Genomic DNA, 22,380 nt, shown 5'->3' with positions numbered 1-22,380 from the left:
CATCCGATGCATGTGATCAGTTGATCTTGATATTGATCCGTTGTGTGTGGAGGCCGTTGTTCTAGTACACTAATTATGGGTCCCAGTTACTGGCGTGTGGATTAGCCATACTGGCTCCAGTGCTCTCTCCTGCCGACGTGTTGAGACAGGTCAACACGTCGGAGAGCACGTGGTCGTGAAGATATATAGTCACGAATAAATCACTGAATATATTATTATATTCCGTGATTTATTTACACTATTCAAGTAATGATCAACACGAATGAAGATATAATATGTTTAGATTTATATAATAATAGGAGGACTATTCTTATACAGTTGAATTCATTTGTATTTGTCAACAGGTGATTGGGTTTGACTCCACAATCAACTTAGACCCTTGTTAAAGAATGTGAGGCTTCACCTGGTCACTTCCAGGTGGCTGCCGACACTAGACAGGTGCAGCTGGTTGGTAACTGTCTTTGTTTACCTTTGTGTTTGCTGTGGAGGAGACAGGTGTTCAAGGCTTCACATAACACATGTTTTAGTTAGGACCCGCGGCGTCTCGCAGCGCTGTGTGCATAGTGAAGGAGTACAGGAGTAGTGGGAAGTGCGACGTAGAGCGGCAATTTTGTTTTTTTCGACTGCCGCTCTACGTCGCAGGGGTATTTTCAACTTTTAGACCGGCAATTTTGTTTTTTTCGACTGCCGCTCTACGTCGCAGGGTTATTTTCAACTTTTAGACCGGCAATTTTGTTTTTTTTCGACTGCCGCTCTACGTCGCAGGGTTATTTTCAACTTTTAGACCGGCAATTTTGTTTTTTTTCGACTGCCGCTCTACGTCGCAGGGCTATTTTCAACTTTTAGACCGGCAATTTTGTTTTTTTTTTCGACTGCCGCTCTACGTCGCAGGGTTATTTTCAACTTTTAGACCGGCAATTTTGTTTTTTTTCGACTGCCGCTCTACGTCGCAGGGCTATTTTCAACTTTTAGACCGGCAATTTTGTTTTTTTTCGACTGCCGCTCTACGTCGCAGGGTTATTTTCAACTTTTAGACCGGCAATTTTGTTTTTTTTTCGACTGCCGCTCTACGTCGCAGGGTTATTTTCAACTTTTAGACCGGCAATTTTGTTTTTTTTTCGACTGCCGCTCTACGTCGCAGGGCTATTTTCAACTTTTAGACCGGCAATTTTGTTTTTTTTTCGACTGCCGCTCTACGTCGCAGGGTTATTTTCAACTTTTAGACCGGCAATTTTGTTTTTTTTTCGACTGCCGCTCTACGTCGCAGGGCTATTTTCAACTTTTAGACCGGCAATTTTGTTTTTTTCGACTGCCGCTCTACGTCGCAAGGTTATTTTCAACTTTAGACCGGCCGTTTTGGTTTTTTTCCGGGGCCTGTCTACGCACCCCTAGTTTCACGAACTTGAAGTACGACATAGACCATGCGTTTTTTTGTTTTTCAGGAGCCGGTCTACGCACCCTGGGTTTTCTACAAGTCGCTCTATGGCCCCTGTCATTTTCGCTCAAGGGGATTAAACGGCCGCCTCCAGTCATCCCCAAATTTCGTTGGCTCAGTGACCCTGCACAGACATTGCTAATGGTCAATGACGTCACCAGCTAGCCGCTCAGCGTTCCTGCACAGGCACGTTCAAGGGGATTAAAAAGCCGGTCTATGAGTCATGTGTTTTGCGATACAACAGTGTCCTTGAAACCTAATATAAAATACCATCATCCCTAGTCTATTTTTAATTTCATATTTACTTCCAACCATCGCCCATTACATTTATCAAAGAGGATCATGTATGTGAGGGAAGAACATAACTTCAGCACTGCAAGAAGTTATGTGTGTATTTTCAAGTTCGTCCCCTGCTGCCTGTATTTACCCAGGTCTTTTTTCCTAAATGTAAAACTTATCCAATTCATTCCTGTTCTGTTTCATGTTGATACGTTTAATAGGTTATTAATATTCCCCTTTACTAAGACCATTCAGTCACACCTCTATCATGTCACCCCTATTTCTTCTTTGTCGTCGTCGTTCTAGAGAATGTAATTTGAGCTTTGACAATCTTTCTTAAAGGATCGTTTATTATGCATAGGGCAAAAAATAAAATGAAAAAACTGCTATCAGTCGTTTATATGAAAAAATAGAGGCCTGGGCATTGGTAATTTCAATGCGTGTTCAGTAGTAAACCAATATTGACCTTAACCTCACACACGTCTCACATTCTCTCAAAACATACCTCCCACACCTTGCTGTAGCATATAACAAATAAAAAAACTCATTCAGTAAAAGCAAGCCTCTCATGTTTTGAAATAAGGCCTTCTGCAGTTACCGCCTTTTGTTACGTCATCATCCCTAATGTGGCGCGAGGCGTCAACTGGCTAAATGCGGATCCCAGGAGGTTCACACATAAGTGTGAACTCTTAATCTGGCTTAATACCTCACCTGTACTCTGTGCTTCATCAAAGTTGATATTCAGCTACAATAGCTCGTATTTTGGCTCATTGCTTATATTTTCTGTTATTCATAAACCCGATCAAACCTTCCTAACCTAACCTATCCTAACATATTATTTATAACAAACAAATACATTCTACAGAACAGTTATTGTTGTTGTTTAGTGACATCGTGAAAAGCGAGCTCAGGTATAGGGAAATTTATTGATGGTCATTAGCATATAGGTGTGAAGGTATTACAGCACCTTACTGGTCAACTATGTATGACGTCACCAGACAACCAATGCGACCTTTGGCGTCCTACTGGCATGTGTATTTGATGTTATTATTCAAAAATGACTAGACTATCCATCCCCACCTAACCTAATCAGAGGACTAAGAATATACATATTAGTCATCCACAACTGTAATCATTATTCAGTGATAAGTTCAAAAGTATAACAGAAGCCCAAATGTCGTACTGCAATTTAAGCAGAATCGTACATCTGGCAGCATAGCAGGTGAGCTGAACATAAGAATAAAGGTAACTGCAGAGGTCCTATTGGCCCATACGAGGCAGCTCCTATATATTTCCACCCAATCTCATTCATGTCCACCCTATGCTTAAAACAACCAAGGGATCCCACTTAAAGTATTAGTTTACAATAATAGTTTTAATAAATAGCTCTTATTCTAGTTTTATACACAACAGCAATTATGAAACCCTATAGCTAGATATTCTACTATAATCCACAAGTAGTTACCACACATCTGGCAGTACAGCGGATTAGTAGCTGTGTTCATAGGCTAGTCAACTGTTCTCACATCCATCAAATAGATATCCAAATGTCGCACCTCAATTCATCCATCTAGCAACTCAGCTGGATGTTAGCCACTATATTCATAGGCTAATCATTTCTACACCTCAAAAAATCCTAGTCTTGCTACGCAAATCAGCTAACTTGTTTCTAAACCAACACTCGCAAATACAATCATGCATACCTACACATACTTCAAAACCTATGCATTCATAGAGAATAGCCTAGTTTTTTGCCACCATTTCCCCATTAATCAGATGTAATTTATGCCATACACACAGAAAATACAACATTTACACACCAAATATGCCATTTATGCACAAAATATATTATTTACACTCAAAATATAGCATCTCATAAAAAAATATGCGATTTTCATACAAAATATGTCAGTTGCAAACAAAAATATACCATTTACACAATATTGCATGTACACTCAGAGTAAGACATTTACACAAAGTACGGTATTTTGCACAAATATATCAAAATGCTTATGCATTTAGACAATCAAAAATGCGCTTTAACTAAAATTACACAATTTCACAAACGTAATTTTCACAAAATACCCACACATTGTCTCATAAACTAAAAATACACTTACACCATGAAGATCTATTTTATCAAATTACAGAGCTTACACAAAATACAAAATTTTCACACGCAAATACAGTTGCACCAGTTCCACTTCAACAAATTAAAAACACAACTTGCATAAATGCACTATTATCACAAAAATTATTACACAGTTTGTGTAATTATTTTACATCTTTGCACAATAAATACAAGAAAACTTGCTATATAATTACTCAGCTTGCACAATGACAATCAATACGCAAAGGTATAAATAAACAATTCGTCCATATGCAATTACACAACATGCGCAATTAATACACAACTTATACAATATTACACATCTTTCATAATTATTACACAACTTGCACAAATGCATATCTAGCACAAGTACGTACAATACATAACTACCCCAAATATGAAAATGCACAACTAGCATAAATACACGATTTACACAAATACAATTGCGACATTTACACAACTCGCTCAAAAATATAATCAATACACAACTTACCAAAATATGAACAATACATAACTAGCACATATTCATTAAATACACAACTATGCAATTTCCGCAAATACACATACAAAAACATATACAATTAATACATACAACTTGCACAAAACAATACACAATTTATAGAAATATAATCAATACATAATTTCAATAATCATACAACATATGCAAAATACATAATCTGCACAATTAATACACAAGTATATTAATTGTGCTATATATGTACAAACACAACCAACTGGGTCAAACAATACACAATTTGCATGATATTTTTCTGGGTATATTTAGGACATTAATTATAATATGCTGAGTTTAACCAACTCCCCAAAAGTTAGAATTTCACATATAAAAATGTTTCTTATAACTTCCAATGAGCTCAATATATAACACATTCTTTTCCATTAAGATATCAACATTATTAGTGCTAAACTATTCATCTAACATATGTCCACTGTTTTTATGTCTTATTAATACCTTCCTTGTTACATTCTCTCCAATCAGACCACCATATTTATGTATTTATTCAAACCATCTAACAGACTTATTTGTTCTAGCCTTAGTTATGTTAGGGCAGGTGGGGTTAGGTGGAGTCAGTATTTTCTATGATAATTTTAGACAAATTTGCTATATCTTATCAAAATGCATCCTGCTAAAACTTAAATTCATCTAAATATATCAAAAATATACTTATACTATGCAAATTTGACTAAATTCTACCTAGCTAAACTTACTAAATATGAGCATCCCATATCCTCACATACAAGCCTATGTCGCCTCTGTCCATACATTATATGAGTCTGCCATATAGCACGAACCCCAAATAGGAAAATTTACACTATTTCACAAACATACTAGTTCTTTACCCTAAGATATTATATATGTCCTTCCCTACACGACCTCACCAAACCTGACCTGACATATCCAACCCTGGATTTGGTTAAAGTTGGCGAAATTTATGCTATGCCACCTAAATTTCACCAAATTTAAGGCAATTTCCACCAAATATACCCAAATGTTGTGTATCATAGCATCGCCAAAGCCCATTTTCTCCTATTCCATACTACCCTACACAACCTCACCTAACCTGACCTAGCATATCCAAACCTGGATGTGGTTAAAGTCGGAGAAATTCATGCTATGCCAGCTAAATTTGACCAAATATACCCAATGTTTCATATCACAGCACTGCCAAAGCCCATTTTTACCTACATTTTCTCCTATTCCATCCTACCCTATGCAACCTTACCTAACCTATCCTACCATATCAAAACAAAGATTTGGTTAAAGTCTGCGAAATTTAAGCTATCCCACCTAAATTCTATCTATTTTAAGGCAATTCCCACCAAATATATCCAAATGTTCTGTATCACAGCACTGCCAAAGCCCATTTTTACCTACATTTTCTCCTATTCCATCCTACCCTACGCAACCTTACCTAACCTTTCCTAGCATATCCAAACCTAGATTTGGTTAAAGTCGGCGAAATTTAAGCTATCCCACCTAAATTCTATCTAATTTAAGGCAATTCCCACCAAATATATCCAAATGTTCTGTATCACAGCACTGCCAAAGCCCATTTTTACCTACATTTTCTCCTATTCCATCCTACCCTACGCAACCTTACCTAACCTTTCCTAGCATATCCAAACCTAGATTTGGTTAAAGTCGGCGAAATTTAAGTTATCCCATATAAATTTGACCTAATTTAAGACAATTTTCACCAAATATACCCAAAAATGTTTTGGAACGTAGCACGGCCAAAGCTCATTTTAGCTGAGTTTTCACCTATTCCAACCTGCCCTAGACAACCCTACCCATCCTCTCCTGGCATATCCAAAGTCAGATTTGATTATAGTTGGCGAAATTTATGCCTTTCCAACCTAAATTTTACCTAATTTAAGACAATTTCTACCCAATATACCCAAAATGTTTTGTTACATAGCTCAGCAAAAGACCATTTTAGCCGAGTTTTCACATATTCCAACCTACCCTACATAGCCTTACCTATCCCTGACCTAGAAGATTTGATTAAAGTTGGGGAAATTTAAGCTATCGCCATCAAATTGGAGACAATTTCCACCAAATATGCCTAAATGTTGTGTATCATAGCACAGCCAAAACCCATTTTACCCACATTTTCACCCATTCCATCTAAACCTGGACCTAGCCTCTGATACTACATATACTCAGAGAAGTGATGTTTTTGGATATGAACCTAAATGCCCGTGCCTAACCTGCAAGAGTCTTGGAGCTTTGTTGAATATTTCTTCGAAAACTGAAGTTTTGGATATGAACCTATCCGCACTGTGCCTAACCTGCTAGGATCTTTGTTGAACAATGTAACCATATTCATAGAAAAGTAATGTTTTGGATATGGACCTAACAGCCCCTCTCCTTTAAAACTTGGAACTGTGTTCAATATTGTAGATATAGTGTTGGGTGTGTGTTTTGTTTTTACACATCAACCCAACCGTCCTGGACCTAACCTCCCTTCATCTAACTTCAAATTTATTGTAAATATGGAAGGACGTGTTGTTTGTGCATCAACCCAACCGTCCTTGACCTAACCTCCATTTATCAAACTTCAAATTTATCATAAATATGGGAGGACCGTGTTATTTGTGCATCAACCCACCCATCCTGGGCCTTAACCTCCCTTTATCTAACTTCAAATTTATTGTATTTATGGGAAGAAGGTGTTGTTTATGCATCAACCCAACCTCCCTGGACCTAACCTCTGATACACGAATCTTGGTTCAATATTGCATCATACTCGTAGCATATTTTTTTTCACATAATTCAATCATCCTCAACCTAACCTCTATTACCTGGGGGAGGGAGGTCAATGGAAAATATGATAATAATGGGAATTTTCTCTACATCAGTTCAACTTAACCATCCTTAACCTAACCTTAGTTAGAAAGGGATATAACTCACCAAAACTATTTAATTACCATTTACCTTATTTTCCTTATCCTAACCCATAACCAGAGGGTTTAGACCCCCCTTTACCTCGAAATTATACTATATATTTAAGGTATGAATATATTTTCACACATAAACCCAACAATCCCTAATTTAACCCTGTACTCTAATTTCGAGGTAAAGGGGGGTCTAAACCCTCTGGTTATGGGTTAGGATAAGGAAAATAAGGTAAATGGTAATTAAATAGTTTTGGTGAGTTATATCCCTTTCTAACTAAGGTTAGGTTAAGGATGGTTAAGTTGAACTGATGTAGAGAAAATTCCCATTATTATCATATTTTCCATTGACCTCCCTCCCCCAGGTAATAGAGGTTAGGTTGAGGATGATTGAATTATGTGAAAAAAAATATGCTACGAGTATGATGCAATATTGAACCAAGATTCGTGTATCAGAGGTTAGGTCCAGGGAGGTTGGGTTGATGCATAAACAACACCTTCTTCCCATAAATACAATAAATTTGAAGTTAGATAAAGGGAGGTTAAGGCCCAGGATGGGTGGGTTGATGCACAAATAACACGGTCCTCCCATATTTATGATAAATTTGAAGTTTGATAAATGGAGGTTAGGTCAAGGACGGTTGGGTTGATGCACAAACAACACGTCCTTCCATATTTACAATAAATTTGAAGTTAGATGAAGGGAGGTTAGGTCCAGGACGGTTGGGTTGATGTGTAAAAACAAAACACACACCCAACACTATATCTACAATATTGAACACAGTTCCAAGTTTTAAAGGAGAGGGGCTGTTAGGTCCATATCCAAAACATTACTTTTCTATGAATATGGTTACATTGTTCAACAAAGATCCTAGCAGGTTAGGCACAGTGCGGATAGGTTCATATCCAAAACTTCAGTTTTCGAAGAAATATTCAACAAAGCTCCAAGACTCTTGCAGGTTAGGCACGGGCATTTAGGTTCATATCCAAAAACATCACTTCTCTGAGTATATGTAGTATCAGAGGCTAGGTCCAGGTTTAGATGGAATGGGTGAAAATGTGGGTAAAATGGGTTTTGGCTGTGCTATGATACACAACATTTAGGCATATTTGGTGGAAATTGTCTCCAATTTGATGGCGATAGCTTAAATTTCCCCAACTTTAATCAAATCTTCTAGGTCAGGGATAGGTAAGGCTATGTAGGGTAGGTTGGAATATGTGAAAACTCGGCTAAAATGGTCTTTTGCTGAGCTATGTAACAAAACATTTTGGGTATATTGGGTAGAAATTGTCTTAAATTAGGTAAAATTTAGGTTGGAAAGGCATAAATTTCGCCAACTATAATCAAATCTGACTTTGGATATGCCAGGAGAGGATGGGTAGGGTTGTCTAGGGCAGGTTGGAATAGGTGAAAACTCAGCTAAAATGAGCTTTGGCCGTGCTACGTTCCAAAACATTTTTGGGTATATTTGGTGAAAATTGTCTTAAATTAGGTCAAATTTATATGGGATAACTTAAATTTCGCCGACTTTAACCAAATCTAGGTTTGGATATGCTAGGAAAGGTTAGGTAAGGTTGCGTAGGGTAGGATGGAATAGGAGAAAATGTAGGTAAAAATGGGCTTTGGCAGTGCTGTGATACAGAACATTTGGATATATTTGGTGGGAATTGCCTTAAATTAGATAGAATTTAGGTGGGATAGCTTAAATTTCGCCGACTTTAACCAAATCTTGCTCGTAAACAACATTCTTGTACTGCAAGTATGGCAAGTTTGTGGCCTTTTCTCTGTGCGTTTCCTCAATGTATTCTCTCATATTGTGGACAATTTTCCCCCGTGGAGGTAAATTTATTTATTTATTTATTTTTCCAACACAGAAACTGTATTGGAGGGGACCTACATTCCCTCCAATGCGTTATGTGTGCTTTCCTCCGAAAAGTTAGTTGGTTATACTAATCCGTTAATTGAAAATAACCCTGCGACGTAGAGCGGCAGTCGAAAAAAAACAAAATTGCCGGTCTAAAAGTTGAAAATAGCCCTGCGACGTAGAGCGGCAGTCGAAAAAAAACAAAATTGCCGGTCTAAAAGTTGAAAATAACCCTGCGACGTAGAGCGGCAGTCGAAAAAAAACAAAATTGCCGGTCTAAAAGTTGAAAATAACCCTGCGACGTAGAGCGGCAGTCGAAAAAAACAAAATTGCCGGTCTAAAAGTTGAAAATAGCCCTGCGACGTAGAGCGGCAGTCGAAAAAAAAACAAAATTGCCGGTCTAAAAGTTGAAAATAACCCTGCGACGTAGAGCGGCAGTCGAAAAAAAAAACAAAATTGCCGGTCTAAAAGTTGAAAATAGCCCTGCGACGTAGAGCGGCAGTCGAAAAAAAACAAAATTGCCGGTCTAAAAGTTGAAAATAACCCTGCGACGTAGAGCGGCAGTCGAAAAAAAACAAAATTGCCGGTCTAAAAGTTGAAAATAACCCTGCGACGTAGAGCGGCAGTCGAAAAAAACAAAATTGCCGGTCTAAAAGTTGAAAATAGCCCTGCGACGTAGAGCGGCAGTCGAAAAAAAACAAAATTGCCGGTCTAAAAGTTGAAAATAACCCTGCGACGTAGAGCGGCAGTCGAAAAAAAACAAAATTGCCGGTCTAAAAGTTGAAAATAACCCTGCGACGTAGAGCGGCAGTCGAAAAAAACAAAATTGCCGGTCTAAAAGTTGAAAATAGCCCTGCGACGTAGAGCGGCAGTCGAAAAAAAAAACAAAATTGCCGGTCTAAAAGTTGAAAATAACCCTGCGACGTAGAGCGGCAGTCGAAAAAAAAAACAAAATTGCCGGTCTAAAAGTTGAAAATAGCCCTGCGACGTAGAGCGGCAGTCGAAAAAAAACAAAATTGCCGGTCTAAAAGTTGAAAATAACCCTGCGACGTAGAGCGGCAGTCGAAAAAAAACAAAATTGCCGGTCTAAAAGTTGAAAATAACCCTGCGACGTAGAGCGGCAGTCGAAAAAAACAAAATTGCCGGTCTAAAAGTTGAAAATACCCCTGCGACGTAGAGCGGCAGTCGAAAAAAACAAAATTGCCGCTCTACGTCGCACTTCCCACTACTACTAGTAGTGGGAAGTGCGACGTAGAGCGGCAATTTTGTTTTTTTCGACTGCCGCTCTACGTCGCAGGGGTATTTTCAACTTTTAGACCGGCAATTTTGTTTTTTTCGACTGCCGGTCTACGTCGCAGGCTATTTTCAACTTTTTGACCGGCAATTTTGTTTTTTTTCGACTGCAGGTCTACGTCGCAGGCTATTTTCAACTTTTAGACCGGCAATTTTGTTTTTTTCGACTGCCGCTCTACGTCGCAGGGCTATTTTCAACTTTTAGACCGGCAATTTTGTTTTTTTCGACTGCCGCTCTACGTCGCTGGGTTATTTTCAACTTTTAGACCGGCAATTTTGTTTTTTTCGACTGCAGGTCTACGTCGCAGGGTTATTTTCAACTTTTAGACCGGCAATTTTGTTTTTTTTCGACTGCCGCTCTACGTCGCAGGGTTATTTTCAACTTTTAGACCGGCAATTTTGTTTTTTTTCGACTGCCGCTCTACGTCGCAGGGCTATTTTCAACTTTTAGACCGGCAATTTTGTTTTTTTCGACTGCCGCTCTACGTCGCAAGGTTATTTTCAACTTTAGACCGGCCGTTTTGGTTTTTTTCCGGGGCCTGTCTACGCACCCCTACGCAAATGTCATTGTTTCTTGTATTTATTGTGCAAAGATGTAAAATAATTACACAAACTGTGTAATAATTTTTGTGATAATAGTGCATTTATGCAAGTTGTGTTTTTAATTTGTTGAAGTGGAACTGGTGCAACTGTATTTGCGTGTGAAAATTTTGTATTTTGTGTAAGCTCTGTAATTTGATAAAATAGATCTTCATGGTGTAAGTGTATTTTTAGTTTATGAGACAATGTGTGGGTATTTTGTGAAAATTACGTTTGTGAAATTGTGTAATTTTAGTTAAAGCGCATTTTTGATTGTCTAAATGCATAAGCATTTTGATATATTTGTGCAAAATACCGTACTTTGTGTAAATGTCTTACTCTGAGTGTACATGCAATATTGTGTAAATGGTATATTTTTGTTTGCAACTGACATATTTTGTATGAAAATCGCATATTTTTTTATGAGATGCTATATTTTGAGTGTAAATAATATATTTTGTGCATAAATGGCATATTTGGTGTGTAAATGTTGTATTTTCTGTGTGTATGGCATAAATTACATCTGATTAATGGGGAAATGGTGGCAAAAAACTAGGCTATTCTCTATGAATGCATAGGTTTTGAAGTATGTGTAGGTATGCATGATTGTATTTGCGAGTGTTGGTTTAGAAACAAGTTAGCTGATTTGCGTAGCAAGACTAGGATTTTTTGAGGTGTAGAAATGATTAGCCTATGAATATAGTGGCTAACATCCAGCTGAGTTGCTAGATGGATGAATTGAGGTGCGACATTTGGATATCTATTTGATGGATGTGAGAACAGTTGACTAGCCTATGAACACAGCTACTAATCCGCTGTACTGCCAGATGTGTGGTAACTACTTGTGGATTATAGTAGAATATCTAGCTATAGGGTTTCATAATTGCTGTTGTGTATAAAACTAGAATAAGAGCTATTTATTAAAACTATTATTGTAAACTAATACTTTAAGTGGGATCCCTTGGTTGTTTTAAGCATAGGGTGGACATGAATGAGATTGGGTGGAAATATATAGGAGCTGCCTCGTATGGGCCAATAGGACCTCTGCAGTTACCTTTATTCTTATGTTCAGCTCACCTGCTATGCTGCCAGATGTACGATTCTGCTTAAATTGCAGTACGACATTTGGGCTTCTGTTATACTTTTGAACTTATCACTGAATAATGATTACAGTTGTGGATGACTAATATGTATATTCTTAGTCCTCTGATTAGGTTAGGTGGGGATGGATAGTCTAGTCATTTTTGAATAATAACATCAAATACACATGCCAGTAGGACGCCAAAGGTCGCATTGGTTGTCTGGTGACGTCATACATAGTTGACCAGTAAGGTGCTGTAATACCTTCACACCTATATGCTAATGACCATCAATAAATTTCCCTATACCTGAGCTCGCTTTTCACGATGTCACTAAACAACAACAATAACTGTTCTGTAGAATGTATTTGTTTGTTATAAATAATATGTTAGGATAGGTTAGGTTAGGAAGGTTTGATCGGGTTTATGAATAACAGAAAATATAAGCAATGAGCCAAAATACGAGCTATTGTAGCTGAATATCAACTTTGATGAAGCACAGAGTACAGGTGAGGTATTAAGCCAGATTAAGAGTTCACACTTATGTGTGAACCTCCTGGGATCCGCATTTAGCCAGTTGACGCCTCGCGCCACATTAGGGATGATGACGTAACAAAAGGCGGTAACTGCAGAAGGCCTTATTTCAAAACATGAGAGGCTTGCTTTTACTGAATGAGTTTTTTTATTTGTTATATGCTACAGCAAGGTGTGGGAGGTATGTTTTGAGAGAATGTGAGACGTGTGTGAGGTTAAGGTCAATATTGGTTTACTACTGAACACGCATTGAAATTACCAATGCCCAGGCCTCTATTTTTTCATATAAACGACTGATAGCAGTTTTTTCATTTTATTTTTTGCCCTATGCATAATAAACGATCCTTTAAGAAAGATTGTCAAAGCTCAAATTACATTCTCTAGAACGACGACGACAAAGAAGAAATAGGGGTGACATGATAGAGGTGTGACTGAATGGTCTTAGTAAAGGGGAATATTAATAACCTATTAAACGTATCAACATGAAACAGAACAGGAATGAATTGGATAAGTTTTACATTTAGGAAAAAAGACCTGGGTAAATACAGGCAGCAGGGGACGAACTTGAAAATACACACATAACTTCTTGCAGTGCTGAAGTTATGTTCTTCCCTCACATACATGATCCTCTTTGATAAATGTAATGGGCGATGGTTGGAAGTAAATATGAAATTAAAAATAGACTAGGGATGATGGTATTTTATATTAGGTTTCAAGGACACTGTTGTATCGCAAAACACATGACTCATAGACCGGCTTTTTAATCCCCTTGAACGTGCCTGTGCAGGAACGCTGAGCGGCTAGCTGGTGACGTCATTGACCATTAGCAATGTCTGTGCAGGGTCACTGAGCCAACGAAATTTGGGGATGACTGGAGGCGGCCGTTTAATCCCCTTGAGCGAAAATGACAGGGGCCATAGAGCGACTTGTAGAAAACCCAGGGTGCGTAGACCGGCTCCTGAAAAACAAAAAAACGCATGGTCTATGTCGTACTTCAAGTTCGTGAAACTAGGGGTGCGTAGACAGGCCCCGGAAAAAAACCAAAACGGCCGGTCTAAAGTTGAAAATAACCTTGCGACGTAGAGCGGCAGTCGAAAAAAACAAAATTGCCGGTCTAAAAGTTGAAAATAGCCCTGCGACGTAGAGCGGCAGTCGAAAAAAAACAAAATTGCCGGTCTAAAAGTTGAAAATAACCCTGCGACGTAGAGCGGCAGTCGAAAAAAAACAAAATTGCCGGTCTAAAAGTTGAAAATAGCCCTGCGACGTAGAGCGGCAGTCGAAAAAAAACAAAATTGCCGGTCTAAAAGTTGAAAATAACCCTGCGACGTAGAGCGGCAGTCGAAAAAAAACAAAATTGCCGGTCTAAAAGTTGAAAATAACCCTGCGACGTAGAGCGGCAGTCGAAAAAAACAAAATTGCCGGTCTAAAAGTTGAAAATAGCCCTGCGACGTAGAGCGGCAGTCGAAAAAAAACAAAATTGCCGGTCTAAAAGTTGAAAATAACCCTGCGACGTAGAGCGGCAGTCGAAAAAAAAAACAAAATTGCCGGTCTAAAAGTTGAAAATAGCCCTGCGACGTAGAGCGGCAGTCGAAAAAAAACAAAATTGCCGGTCTAAAAGTTGAAAATAACCCTGCGACGTAGAGCGGCAGTCGAAAAAAAACAAAATTGCCGGTCTAAAAGTTGAAAATAACCCTGCGACGTAGAGCGGCAGTCGAAAAAAACAAAATTGCCGGTCTAAAAGTTGAAAATACCCCTGCGACGTAGAGCGGCAGTCGAAAAAAACAAAATTGCCGCTCTACGTCGCACTTCCCACTACTTACAGGACTACCCAGAGAGTTCCCTCCTTCCCTACACCCACTCCCTGATGGTAGTTATACCGTCCCTGATGGTAGTTATACCGTCCCTGATGGTAGTTATACCGTCCCTGATGGTAGTTATACCGTCCCTGATGGTAGTTATACCGTCCCTGATGGTAGTTATACCGTCCCTGATGGTAGTTATACCGTCCCTGATGGTAGTTATACCGTCCCTGATGGTAGTTATACCGTCCCTGATGGTAGTTATACCGTCCCTGATGGTAGTTATACCGTCCCTGATGGTAGTTATACCGTCCCTGATGGTAGTTATACCGTCCCTAATGGTAGTTATACCGTCCCTGATGGTAGTTATACCGTCCCTAATGGTAGTTATATCGTCCCTGATGGTAGTTATGCCGTCCCTGATGGTAGCTATACCGTCCCTGATGGTAGCTATACCGTCCCTGATGGTAGCTATACCGTCCCTAATGGTAGTTATACCGTCCCTAATGGTAGTTATACCGTCCCTAATGGTAGTTATACCGTCCCTAATGGTAGTTATACCGTCCCTAATGGTAGTTATACCGTCCCTAATGGTAGTTATACCGTACCTGATGGTAGTTATACCGTCCCTGATGGTAGTTATACCGTCCCTAATGGTAGTTATACAGTCCCTAATGGTAGTTATACAGTCCCTAATGGTAGTTATACCGTCCCTAATGGTAGTTATATAGCCCCTGATGGTAGTTATACCGTCCCTAATGGTAGTTATACCGTCCCTAATGGTAGTTATACCGTCCCTAATGGTAGTTATACCGTCCCTAATGGTAGTTATACCGTCCCTAATGGTAGTTATACCGTCCCTAATGGTAGTTATACCGTCCCTGATGGTAGTTATATAGCCCCTGATGGTAGTTATACCGTCCCTAATGGTAGTTATACCGTCCCTAATGGTAGTTATATCGTCCCTGATGGTAGTTATACCGTCCCTGATGGTAGTTATACCGTCCCTGATGGTAGTTATACCGTCCCTGATGGTAGTTATACCGTCCCTGATGGTAGTTATACCGTCCCTGATGGTAGTTATACCGTCCCTAATGGTAGTTATACCGTCCCTGATGGTAGCTATACCGTCCCTGATGGTAGCTATACCGTCCCTAATGGTAGTTATATCGTCCCTGATGGTAGTTATGCCGTCCCTGATGGTAGCTATACCGTCCCTGATGGTAGCTATACCGTCCCTGATGGTAGCTATACCGTCCCTAATGGTAGTTATACCGTCCCTAATGGTAGTTATACCGTCCCTAATGGTAGTTATACCGTCCCTAATGGTAGTTATACCGTCCCTAATGGTAGTTATACCGTCCCTAATGGTAGTTATACCGTACCTGATGGTAGTTATACCGTCCCTGATGGTAGTTATACCGTCCCTAATGGTAGTTATACAGTCCCTAATGGTAGTTATACCGTCCCTAATGGTAGTTATACCGTCCCTAATGGTAGTTATATAGCCCCTGATGGTAGTTATACCGTCCCTAATGGTAGTTATACCGTCCCTAATGGTAGTTATACCGTCCCTAATGGTAGTTATACCGTCCCTAATGGTAGTTATACCGTCCCTAATGGTAGTTATACCGTCCCTGATGGTAGTTATATAGCCCCTGATGGTAGTTATACCGTCCCTAATGGTAGTTATACCGTCCCTAATGGTAGTTATATCGTCCCTGATGGTAGTTATACCGTCCCTGATGGTAGTTATACCGTCCCTGATGGTAGTTATATCGTCCCTGATGGTAGTTATACCGTCCCTGATGGTAGTTATACCGTCCCTGATGGTAGTTATACCGTCCCTAATGGTAGTTATATCGTCCCTGATGGTAGTTATACCGTCCCTAATGGTAGTTATATCGTCCCTGATGGTAGTTATAGCGTCTCTGATGGTAGTTATATAGCCCCTGATGGTAGTTATACCGTCCCTAATGGTAGTTATATCGTCCCTGATGGTAGTTATACCGTCCCTAATGGTAGTTATATCGTCCCTGATGGTAGTTATACCGTCCCTGATGGTAGTTATACCGTCCCTGATGGTAGTTATACCGTCCCTAATGGTAGTTATACCGTCCCTAATGGTAGTTATACCGTCCCTGATGGTAGTTATACCGTCCCTAATGGTACCATGTTAAAGTACTTGGTGCAGACGTTGAGAGACAGGTTGAGTGAGCAGTGAAGCAAGAGTTGTGAGGACAAGTGCCTCATGCCGGCCGTCCTCAGAGTGTGACGCCTTCACGGGGCCCGGGGGCGCTCCCTTAGTGTAGTCTCTCCTTAATGATGCTGGTGTTGTCTATAGAAAACGCTCTCACCTCTTGCCTTTCTCTTTCACCCTTACTTCCCTTTCTTCTCTTTCACCCTTACTTATTCCTTTCTCCTTCGTCCCATGTCTCTTCTAATTTCCCCTCCTCCCTGGGAGCTTGCTGGGACACTGCTGGGAGCCGGGCAACAGCTAGGACTGGTCCATAAACACGTTACGTTACAGGACGTCTTACGTCCTGTGCTTGCTGGGGGACGTCTTACGTCCTGTGCTTGCTGGGGGACGTCTCACGTCCTGTGCTTGCTGGGGGACGTCTCACGTCCTGTGCTTGCTGGGGGACGTCTTACGTCCTGTGCTTGCTGGGGGACGTCTTACGTCCTGTGCTTGCTGGGGGACGTCTTACGTCCTGTGCTTGCTGGGGGACGTCTTACGTCCTGTGCTTGCTGGGGGACGTCTCACGTCCTGTGCTTGCTGGGGGACGTCTCACGTCCTGTGCTTGCTGGGGGACGTCTTACGTCCTGTGCTTGCTGGGGGACGTCTTACGTCCTGTGCTTGCTGGGGGACGTCTTACGTCCTGTGCTTGCTGGGGGACGTCTGGGGCCCTTCAAGGGGAAGTAATCTGGTCCTTCATTACCGGACGGCGCGAGACGGAGCTGTGAATGGGACTAATTAGCACCGCTCCACACCAATGTGTCGCCTTCTCTCACAACCTAAAAAAAATGGAGCTTAAAAAATATTTCAGCGGCGAAAATACGTTGATATAACACAGAGTAAACGTTGGGTCAACGTCGGGTTACGTTTATTCAACGTAAGATCAATGCTAAATCATCATAGGTTCAGCGTTTTTTCTCAGTGTAGGAGCGACATTAAATGAGCATATGAACAACGTTAAGTAACCGTAGGATCAATGTTAACTCATCATATAACATCATTAAATCAACATTATCCAGGTAAAGTCAACTGCAAGAGGCCCATTAATAATGTTAAATCAAGTTATGATCAACAATAAAAGAACTTTGGCAACGTCAAATCATCTGTTGTTGTTGTTGTTTAAGATTCCGCTACTGGGAACACAAAGTTCCAAGTAGCACGGGCTATGGTGAGCCCGAAGATCAAATCATCGTAGGAGGGGGGAGGGGGCGGGAAGGTGTGGCAGGCAGGGGGGGGGGGGAGGGGGGAGGGGAGGACAACAAACATGGCGGCGTGTTGACCTCTCCTCAAAGCAGTGACCACCCACCAGGACCAGAATTCATCGACTATCTGCATGTCCAATTCCGAAACCTGTACATCTTTCGTCAATGACGATGACTTAATCTGTATTCATTAAATAACTTACGGGTTCCAAAGCGCTACGAGGTTGGCAATAAGAATCTTTGGTTGAGAAATTTCCAGGGTCGTACACTTTGTAATAGTTACAAACTAAGCCGCCGTGAACGAGGAAAGATGCACAGGTTTCGTAGGTGCACACGTAAATGCTTCATAAATCCTGGTTTTCAGTTAAAATGTACGCAAGCAAATGTGAATTAAACCCATTATGATCTGTGTAAGGCTCTCTGCTTCCTCCTCCTCCTTCTCCTCATCTTCCTCTTCCTCATCTTCCTCCTCCTCTTCTTCCTCCTCCTCTTCCTCCTCCTCCTCATCTTCCTCTTCTTCTTCCTCCTTCTCCTCCTCCACATCTTCCTCTTCCTCCTCCTACTCTTCTCCTCATCTCCACGTTCTCGTTTTCGGGGCTTTTCAATGTTTCTTTTGATTCCTGCGTTAATTACAGGTCGCAGGTCGGCTGTGATAGATGACGCCCACCACCCACTTTTTCCACACAAGAATGTCTCCACTTAGAACGTCAAGGACCTTTGTTCCGGAGCCTTCGTCAGCGCTGCGCATGTTAGGAGAGGTCGTCAGCGCTGCGCATGTTAGGAGGGGTCGTCAGCGCTGTGCATGTTAGGAGGGGTCGTCAGCGCTGCGCATGTTAGGAGGGGTCGTCAGCGCTGCGCATGTTAGGAGGGGTCGTCAGCGCTGCGCATGTTAGGAGAGGTCGTCAGCACTGCCCATGTTAAGAGAGGTCCTCAGCACTACCCATGTTAAGAGAGGTCGTCAGCACTGCCCATGAAGCCACAGACAGACTAAGTCAACATCCGCCCTCCCCACCTTGAACCCTCTACAATATCCATTGATATTCATATTTGCGCACCGAATTAAAAAATATATATAGCTTAAAAAACTAACCAGAACCGTAAAAAAAAATGTTGCTCAACCAGAAACACAGTAACCCAAGCAACCCACCTAACCTATGGAATATTCAACATTGGCTTACCGTCGGTGCAGCCAATGACTAGTAACTGTGTGACTCACCATACATGTAAAGTGCCTTGTATAGTGACTGTAGTGACCTCTCTTGCTGAATCACTTGTGATATAAATGATTATTGATATGTATTTGTGTACAGGCATGTATATTTATATGTACATGTGTAACACACATAAATCCCATTAACGTCATATATCTCAATGAGAAATCCACTATGGCAATGAGATGGGCACGAACCTACATCTTGGCATTGCCAAGTCGCATACTGTACCACTAGACCACAGCACCTTGTAGTGGTCATACAACCTGATTTCTACTGAAATCGCAGTTAGTGTGGAGGCCCTTTGGAGGTAACTTGGAAATAGGATTGTTGACTTGTGGAACAGATCATTGGGTAATGTAATGGACGGGGGATTAACCGATTGTTTCAAGTGTAGGTTAGACATATATAAATGAGTTTGGTGTGGATGTAAATAGGAGTTGCCACGTATGGACCAATAAGCCTTCTGTAGCCCTTAATTCTTATGCTCTTAAATAATTATAACCCCAAAGATACATTCATTCATTTTTTTTTTTTTAAATTTTGCCCCGAGGGGCGAGTTTATTGGGCAGCGCCACTTATCTTGTGAGTGGACACACCGCCATAGCAGCATGAACAACACTCCCCAATAGGAAGAAAACCCGCTGGGTTGTTCATCCTGTACATTCATTATTCTTAGCGGACTGTACCTTCAATATCGGTATTGTCTCATACGTAGTGGAATAAATAATACGAAAAAGGCACAGAACCCGTTCAGACTAGATGAAAAAGTAACAACTCCTTCAAATTCAATTTCTTTCTTTATTATACACCCCATACCCATCCCGTGGGCGGTGGTGTAAAGGGGTTACAGAGGCACATAATCGGTTCAGGAACTGAACCCTGTAGCTCGTTTAGCTAAGCAAATAACAATCTATTGACGCTAGTTACACAATTATTAATGTTATATATATATATATATATATATATATATATATATATATATATATATATATATATATATATATATATATATATATATATATATATACATATATATACAATCACACAAATAACTCCTTCAAATATGACGAAAAAGTCACAAAACCTGTTCAGAACTGTTGAAAAATTAACATAACCCGTTCAAAAATGACGAAAAAGGCTTTGAACTTGTTCAGACTTAACGAAAACGTAATATATCCCGTTTGAAATATGTCAAAAAAGGCACAGAACACTTTCAGACTTAATGAAAAAGTAATATAACTCGTGGGCCGCTACATGCATGTTCATACTTCCTTCGACCGACTGCAAACACGCACTCGTCAATGTTAACATGCTAATCTCTCAAAATAGGAAAGTTCTCGAATATAAATTTAAATTATTATATATTACCATATTGTGCATATTTAGGCGTAGGTTAGGTTAGGTGTTTAGGTTCTGTTGGCAACTAGTTCAAAGGTGAAGCATTTACAAAGTTGGAATTCTAACAGGTCGTCAGTGAAGCACTGTTCGAGAAATGTTCGAATGTCATCAGTCGCGAGTTGAGCATCCCGTCCTCATAAACAATAGCCAAACGTGATTCCATGCTTAGATGGAATCAGCCAACCCCCCTCCTGTTTATAAAGAAAAAACTGTTTTCACACTAATGGGCACCTAACTTAGGGTGTTAGGTACAAGACGAGGCCACACTGGAGCACTAGAGGTCTCTCTCTGATCCCAAGACGCATAGCTGAACAGGACGATCCTTAAGGATATAATCACATCATACACAACCTTACTCATCCTAACCTTACCTAACCCAACCAAACCTAATTTTACCTAGCCTAACTTTTCCCAACGTAACGTAACCTAACCTAATTTTACCCAGCCTAACCTAACCTTACCCACGTAATCTAAGTCAGCCTAACCTTCCCGAACATACCCTTAACTTAACCTTTTAACCAACCGAGGCTAACACAACTTAATCTAAACTAATACAGCTTAGCCATAACGGGTTTGATAATCAGAAAAAAAGAGCTTTGTCGAACCGTCTTGTGCACGATTTATGTCTTTCCGTAAGACTGTCTTGGATTTCCATGATCCGAAATGCATCATCCAGGAGACTGGAAGCAAAATGGCTGGAAATTTACTTCCTGGAAACGATTACCTAAACGACTCACGATTTCGCAAATTGCCCAAGAGGCAACACATGAACGATGTTGCCTGGAACATCTCCCATGGCAGGACTCACCCGGAGACACTCAACTGGAGAGAGAGCATTACCCATCAGCGCGCACTGCAACCCCTCGAACCCATTACCACAAAAGATTTTTGACTTGTCAATTATTAAATACATGTTTCGGGTTGAAAGAACCGAAGCACAGAGTAATAAGATATATTTTGTGCGGAATAATCTGGGGAAAATCTACGTGAATATTATTAGATGAAAGCGTACAGTCTGTATGATAATATAGAACATGGAGTTGATTTGAGTTTATATATATATATATATATATATATATATATATATATATATATATATATATATATATATATATATATATATATATATATATATATATATAGCCATTATGCAACCCAAGCCATTATGCAACCGAAAACTCCTCACCTTTGAAGGATTCGTACCCAGACAGCCAAGGCTCCATGAACCCGAGCATATCCAGTACTATACCAATAAGACCATACTGACTGTACAAAACAGGTTGGAAGTGGTGAGACTTAACCTAACCTCCCGACAGCACTCTGCGGTCTATTTTAGGGTACAGATATTTCATAGAATTTCATTCAAGATTATTCGAATGATCCCAAGTCATTACCCGGTAATCTGTTCCACAAAATATCAACTCTTTCTCGTAACCAGTATTTACCCAGGTCTTTCCTAAATCTAAACTTACCTAATACACATCCATTGGTTGTGTTCTATTTTGTATTAATATATTGAATACCTTACTAATGTTACGTCCATTCATCTACATGCACAAGTTAACCATGTCACTCCTAACTCTTTGCACGGCTAGAGAATTTAAATTAAGCTTTCTCAATCTACCTGCATATGGAAGATTTCTATGCACAAAGAAATCACATTAACCTAATACATCAATGAGAACAATTGATTTCTCATTAAAAATGTAAAAAGTTTATATTTTGCGGGATTAACTTTGTCATGGTACAATGGACGCGTTCTAGTGAATTCACGTAAATTTTATAGTATGGCGACCAAACCTAAACTGCATAATCTAAATGGGGCCTAGCACGAGCATGATATAGCTGAAGAACAACACCAGGTGCTTTATTACTAATGCTTCTTGAAATAATCCCCAGTATGCTATTTGCTTTATTTAGAACATTTATGCATTGATGTT

At 40.1% G+C, this 22,380-nt stretch overlaps 1 protein-coding gene across 1 annotated transcript in view; it reads right to left on the bottom strand.

The window, feature by feature from the left end:
* Positions 1-14,439: 14,439 nt before the first annotated feature.
* LOC138367490 (uncharacterized) overlaps positions 14,440-22,380 on the bottom strand; it is a 34,709-nt gene continuing 26,768 nt past the window's right edge. The window contains exons 2-4 of the mRNA XM_069329160.1: positions 18,225-18,387; positions 16,800-16,893; positions 14,440-16,531 (exon numbers count right to left, since the gene is read on the bottom strand). Coding sequence (XP_069185261.1) covers positions 14,440-16,531; positions 16,800-16,893; positions 18,225-18,387 — 2,349 coding nt within the window. The remainder of the gene's footprint in view (positions 16,532-16,799; positions 16,894-18,224; positions 18,388-22,380) is intronic.

Source organism: Procambarus clarkii, chromosome 22 (genome assembly GCF_040958095.1).
Source record: "Procambarus clarkii isolate CNS0578487 chromosome 22, FALCON_Pclarkii_2.0, whole genome shotgun sequence".
NCBI lineage: Eukaryota > Metazoa > Arthropoda > Malacostraca > Decapoda > Cambaridae > Procambarus > Procambarus clarkii.
This window is presented reverse-complemented; position numbering and strand designations above follow the sequence as displayed.